The sequence below is a fragment of the Notothenia coriiceps genome, unplaced genomic scaffold (genome assembly GCF_000735185.1).
Source record: "Notothenia coriiceps isolate Sejong01 unplaced genomic scaffold, NC01 NC01_scaffold00000339, whole genome shotgun sequence".
Taxonomy (NCBI): Eukaryota; Metazoa; Chordata; class Actinopteri; order Perciformes; family Nototheniidae; genus Notothenia; species Notothenia coriiceps.
In genome coordinates, this window is record NW_011333040.1 from 22,473,361 (window position 1) to 22,480,494 (window position 7,134).

General features: G+C 42.2%; 1 protein-coding gene across 1 annotated transcript in view; it reads right to left on the bottom strand.

Moving 5' to 3' along the window:
• Window positions 1-7,134, bottom strand: part of LOC104952396 (IQ motif and SEC7 domain-containing protein 1-like) — a 47,793-nt gene that overhangs the window by 32,647 nt on the left and 8,012 nt on the right. The window contains 3 exon segments of the mRNA XM_010779213.1: window positions 2,872-2,971; window positions 4,950-5,075; window positions 6,316-6,455. Coding sequence (XP_010777515.1) covers window positions 2,872-2,971; window positions 4,950-5,075; window positions 6,316-6,455 — 366 coding nt within the window.

Here is a 7,134-nt window from a genome sequence, read left to right on the forward strand (position 1 = left end):
AGAACACAACAGAGAGCAACGGACGGAGGAAAAGAGGAAGTCTATTTTCTCCAAGGATCCATTCTTCACTTCAGAAGGCCAGAAATAAACGTGACCTTAAGTCCGACCACGCGTTCACAGCAGGGCCACGAACACGAGCCGTTAGGGGCTTCAGTCCACAGCCAAAGTGTGTGTGAGGGGAAATACACGTGTGCAATAATCGTGGGATGTAACTATGTATATTTACTCAAGTACTGTCCGTTTAAATAACATTTCATTTGGCGGATTCATTTATCCAAAGCGATTTCCAATTAAGTGCAAAAAACAAGAATCATTAGCTTAGCGTAGCGTGCATTAGCTTTGTATTAGTGCTACGTACAGAAGCTTACATGCACGATATTCGACAGGCACATTTATCACATATAGACTTACAAAAAAGTCTCTTGGAGCTATTGTCCAAACCCAACAGGAAGTCGGCTATATTGAATTTAGTGTGACTTTTCCGTATTTTTGGCCATTTTCAGGCTCCGTTATATAACAAGCTCCTCCCACAGAACCTCCCATTTGGTCAGTAACCTCTAAAGACCACCAGGATGAAAAGTTATTAAAAGCTGTAAGATGTTGTAACTTGAGCGTACATTCTCCAAACAGTCAGAAAATGTCTTGTGCTAGATAGGAATTGTGGCCCGAGGACTTTTAGAGGTCAAACATCATCAGTTTACATGACGATGTGTGGTCTCCACATAGAGCCACATCATGTTTCCATTGGACCCACATAGGTTTGCAATATGTCGATTTCAGTGCCATCTTTTTTTTATTTATTGGCCAAGGTGCAGTCGAAATATGTTGGTTTTCAGTTTGCATCGTGCGTTTATATGATATACTATTAATCTACTTTTGAGGAATAACAACTCATATGTATTGTAGTAATATTATACATTAATTAACCACTTATAAAATTGCTATTCCACATAATGAGTTATTTCAAAATTTGATATTTTAAGTACATTTAGCTGATAATACTTCTGTAATTCTACTTAAATAACATTTTGAACTCCTGTAATTGAGTAATTTCAGACTGTGGTACAACTACTTTAACTTGAGTTCATTATCTGGGAACTTTTCCCACCACTGTGTGTAAGAGCAACCTTATATGTGAAAAGAGTATATGTGTGTGGGTGTGTATGTGTATGTATGTGTATGTGTGTGTGTGTGTGTGTGTGTGTGTGTGTGTGTGTGTGTGTGTGTGTGTGTGTGTGTGTGTGTGTGTGTGTGTGTGTGTGTGTGTGTGTGTGTGTGTGTGTGTGTGTGTGTGTGTGTGTGTGGGTGTGTGTGTGTTCCCCACCGGAGACCTGCACGCTCTTGCTCAGTTGGTCCCGTAATAGATGCATTAGCGGAGAGCTAGGCCATGTAATGGAGGTGCCGTGGGAATTCTAGACTCCAAACTCTCCAATCAATGCAGCCGCCGGCCTCACACACCGAGGGAGATCTCGCCGTACACACTTTTTCCTGTCTTACACCATTTCTCTGCTCTCACTTTCTCACATTTAATAAAATCCAGCATGCTTCGTATTGAGTGTGTCACAAAGCGTTAATCACGACGAGGGCAAACACTGTCATTAGCTGTTTTTACTATTCTTCAGCACTAAACATACGCACGCTGTAATGATACACTGCAAATGTTCCTATTCATAGAAGGTCTTATTACACTCTTCTGTCATCACACGAGCCAATCAAGCTGCTTGTGTTGATTCCTTACTTAATGAACATTTCCCCTCAGCCTATCAAGTTCATTTTCTGGTTTCATATTAGTGTCTCTACTGGGACATGTCTCCATGCTTTAATGTCCAAAAAGCTCTTTATTGTTCTCATACTGCCTGTGCTTTAGCACCTCTTTTCACCCTCTGTCTGAAACCAGAGCCCAGTCTGCTCTGATTGGTCAGCTGGGCGGCTCTGTTGTGATTGGTCAACCGCTAAGAGATGTCCCGCCCAGAGGTCGCGTTAACTAAATATTTTCCGTCTATGACAATGACGGCAGATCTGAAAGCAGTCCGTCATTTTGACAGATTAGAACAAACTTGGAACAGCTCCAAAGTTTCCCCGCAGCCATGCCGTGTTATGCATGCCCGCCAAAAAGGAAATGATACCGTTCCCAAACCTAACTTTGCCGTACGAATCATTGAAATGTCTGTGAGTTTTGGCTTTACGCTGTGCAGTGGGCATGCATAACACGGCGCTAACAGTTCCTGAGCGTCCGAACGTGCCCCCCCCCTGTCAGAGTTGTGTAAAGGCCGATGGGTAATACTGGATTTTGACGGAAATGTTACGATCCTGTCCGTCTGTGTAGCGCAACCTCTGGTCCCGCCCTTAGCCTATCACGTACAATGTGTTGGAGTGCTAGCCACTAGACGCCAAGTGTAACATAATTATGTCACTATGTTCTGTAAGTAAGAGTCCAATGGAGGCGTTTCAGACAGGAAGGAGAAACACCCAAAAAGCCTAAGAGGGCTGCTTTAATTTGTTGAATTTATTGTTTGACTTTGGGTTGGTTAGGACGATGCAATAACACGATCAAGGCAGCGTTACACCAGAATCTCCTGTGTGAAGTCTGAATAAGTGCCTCACACAAACCACTTAAACATATCTGAACAATCCCTTTAACGACATGTTGGATCCTCAATGAGGGATTTAGATGGAAGCACATCATACATGGCTCCTTGCTTATATGTGTGTGTGTATATCTGTTCTTTTCAGTGGGCATGCTGACGGTTTGGTAAATATAGAGGGTTGAGCAAGTGCAAAAGAGAAACGGAGATGTGCAATAAAACGGAGAGGCCGGGACAGACGGAGGAGAGGAGAGAGATAATTATATAAAGACAGCTCAGCACTTACAGGTGTTTTGGAAGGTGTGGACCTGCATGTCCACCAGAGGAAATGATTGTCTGAAATTGTACGTCACTGAAGTCTTCTTCTTCTGGAAGATCTTCGTCACCTGAGGAGGAGGAACGAGACGGAGGATTAGAGATAAAAGAGGCAACGTAATTACAGAAAAGAGAATAAAGAAAAGGGAGGAGAAGAGAAAGGAGGAGGCAGAGTTTGATTATGCTAATCTCTATTTGTTTCTTTTGTTCATTTCAAGGTGAGAGGCTTTTAAAATCCCTCAGGGCAACACTTGAATAATTTCTCTATAAACTGTAGACATTATCTCCTCCTGCCTGATTTTTAGTCACATTGTAAATACGATTAAATCAGAATTAAATCACAGTTAGAGTAACTCCGATTTTCCGAGCTCAAACACAAGTAGTTCTTCTCGTGACATTGACTCTACGTGGAGACTTTCAATTATGTATTTAGACCAGAGAGCTTCTGTCAGTACCGTTCTGAATCTCAATCTTAATTCAGGAACACGTAACGAGTCATATTTGAGGCTGGTTCATTTTGATTGCGTTGACCTTCATATGACCTCCGGGTAACAATTAACAGACAATATGTTTTTTCTGCACATGGGTGTATAAAAGATTGAGTTTGGTGGCGTGAAGTATCATGGGATTATGGGAGTGTATCATTGCATTCATCTTTTCCTTGTTAGGATAACTTTATTGTTCATGATGTTCAGAATTACCTGCAGTTGTCTGCTTCGCTACAAAACTAGTAGTGCACGACTACACCGGGTAAATACACTGAATAAAACAGTTTCACCTAAAAAAAATTGTTTTTCCAAAGCAGGTTGGAGGACATGAGTGTCCGCGAGCCAATTTGCTCAATTTGTTTCTCCAATAATGCAAGATCTAGACTTTGAGAAGGTTTTCAAAACAAGCCGAATTACCCGCAGAGTTGCATCCTCTCCAAAATAAACGGACCCAGTGACTGAAACCAGTTAATTAATTAAACAAGTTAACTACAAGTCAAAATCAGTGTATCTCCAATGTAGTTAGGTCGATAAAAAACATCCCAAAAGGGGCTGCGAGCCGAGGTTTTCTCTGCTTGTTTCTCTAATTACATTCGATCCAGACTTTCAGAACTTTTTAAAAAGGGAGCCAAATTATCCACAGAGGTTTCATCCGCTCAAAAATTACGGACCAAGTGAGAAAAACTGCTAAAAACACAGATTTCTCCAATGCACTTTTCCAATGTGGCAGAAGGGGCTCAACCTGTGGATTATCCCTTGTAGACAATGCATGAATTAAGGAAAAATATATCGCTAATGCAGTGTTTGAGGCGATAGAGTGAGTCCCCCAGCCCCTGCAGGCAACATGTCAAAGTGTCCGTGTGCAAGACACCCAAATTGCTCCTAATGGTGGCCAACTGTGAGTGAATGTACGTGAAAGCATTCTGAGAAGTTTCAAAGACTGGAAAAGACTGGCCATATAAACGCAGTCCATTTACCATTTTAACTCCCTCTCGACAGGAAGATTGCAATATTTTCAAGCATTGTTTTGCAAAACGTCTCATTCTAAAACCCTCACAACAACATTAATAAGGGATTAAAGGAGAACTGGCGATGCACCAGTATTACAACATATCCTTTATATTGTTCTGCAGTGCCTGACAACCATTCATCTGGCAGACAGGAACACTGAAACATGAGTTTCACTGGTAACTCTTGTTGACAGGTCCTACTTGGGTTCCCATTTATTTGAATGTTCTGCAATAAGGAGTCAGACTCTGAGAGAGGGTGACAGTTCTGGAGCGCAGCATTAAACAGAGCCGGGGATAAACTGGAGCTCTGTGACGCACAATCATTCATCTCACATCGGGAGAAGATCCTCGGGCTCTGTGAGAATGAGTTTCCAAAACTTATTCCGAAATACTGCAGTAATATAAACGCACGCGCACGCGCAGCACGCGACCCACGCACACGCACACACAGACACTGAACATACACACCACCACACACCCCCAACCCACACACACACACACACACACACACACACACACACACACACACACACACTGGAGTGTATTATTACCATCAGCAGGTCGTTGAACAGGAAGACTTCTCTCTGATGGACGCCGCTCCTCTGACCTCGGTTCGGATCGGGAACCTCGAACAGCTGACAGCAGCAGACCAACCTGCGATGGGCCAGCGACAACACCTGCAACACACACGGAAAACATGAAATTACGGTAATGTGAAGCCACATCATCCCCTTGAGTCATTTGGTAGAGCAGGAAAATAACTCCTTGTTGATCATCTGTGGTCGGAATCATATTGTGATTGAGTAACTCTAAAATGACATCAATCGTATGTGTTTTGTTTAAAATAGTGGATTTGCTATCTTCTAATCTATCACTTTGTTCTATATACATATGTATTTAAGCAATAGCTCACGACAGCCGTGGTATATGCTCATTATATCACAGCTAAGGGGCGGACGCGAAACTGTATGTTTTGTACGTTTGAACTAGTAGACGGCAGAATGCTTCGATACGTATTTGAGGGCTTTTTGTTCAGATTTGAAAACATCGCTGTGCTTTGTCTTGTTCATGAAGGCCAAACTGTATACAGTTAAATCAAACGGACTTGTTTGTGCAGATGTGAGCGTCCTTAACAACGGTCAATAGTCCTTGACAGCGGTCTGTCTGTTCGGTATTAACAACGTGTCACGTGTCACAAATCGAGTATTGAACTAAGCCATGTAATAAATCGATTCTGATTGGTCAGTTGTTAAGGACGCTCACATATACACAAACAAGTCCGTTCGATTTAACTTAATACAGTTTTGCCGAAAAGCAACAGCATGCAGTTTGCTTTTCTAACTGACAAGACAAGAGCGACAAGAAAACAGCGGAGAAGTAACGGACAGAAACCCTCCTTTTTACGCAGGGTCCAGACATAGACATCAAACGGCGAACATATTCACAGCGCGTTGCTACGTTAGTTCAAACAGTAACAACGGACTATTTTTCTCAGCGGATGCATGTCAATTTAAATCAATACATACAACTATTTTTTAAATCAATACAATCATTTTCTAAATCCATAAAAGCATTTCAATTAATATTGGGAGTCATAACGTTACTTTGTTGAGAATGTGGCTGTGTAATAAGCGGGATAATGTGCAGCGACTGGTCATTATGGGAAAAAACACCTTCATGCCGAACTAGATCCCTCCGCTTCGCGTCGGGCTCCTGATCAGCCTGTCGGTGTTCTTTTCCTCATAATGACCGCGTCGCAGCACATTATCCCTTACATATATACTGTGACCTCAAAAGTTTGAAATTGAGAACCTGGTGAGCCTGAACTAGATGACAGGTGTCTAAAGATAACATTATTTTAAAGCCAAAGTTACCAACGCTTTAATAAACTTTCCGATGTTAGTTCCAGGCTCTTACCGGCTTCTTCCCGACCACCATCCTCTCCACCGCCTGGACCTGAGACACGTGGTCGTCGTTTGTCCTCAGCTCCCATTTCTGGATGCGTCCGTAGATCCCCACCAGCAGATCTCTGGGGATGTCCTGACCGTTATCAACGCCTGAAGGAGAAACACCGGGTCAGATTCAGGAAATTATAACATGCATAACAACAAAAGGATTAACAAAAAGCTCTCCAGTTGATGTGGCACACAAAGAAACAAATCCAACCTGTGAGTCAGATTTGAGGTTAAATTGTTTTATTACCTGGCTCCGTTACTTCCATCTTTTAAAAACTTTTTATTGATTGTTGTGTTTTTATTCAGGTCTTAATGTGTGCACATGTACAAATGTGAATTTGATTGTGTATATATACTGTAGGTATATATTTGCACACATATTTTTTATATACATTTCTTTTTGTAAGGGAAATTCTGCAGCAATGGAGAGTCAGGACTCTCCACAGAGAGACACGGGAGAGTTGGAGCTTTGATGTCAAACAATGATGTTTATTACAAGTCAAACGGCCGGAGAATTCATATCACAAGTCACAGCAGCAAAAGCTACTAGAGTCAAATCCACATATTGGGGATGGGCGTAAACATCTGCAGACACAGGAGACGTCTCTCACATCTGTAGAGCTTATGTGCCCACCAGGTCAGGCCATAAAACCTAGTATCAACATACGACTGCATTAACACGTTCCTTACGGAGATTAGAAGCAGGGATGTTTGTCTGTGTTAGCGTGTGTGTGTGTGTGTGTGTGTGTGTGTATGTCTGTGTTAGCGTGTGTGTGTGTGT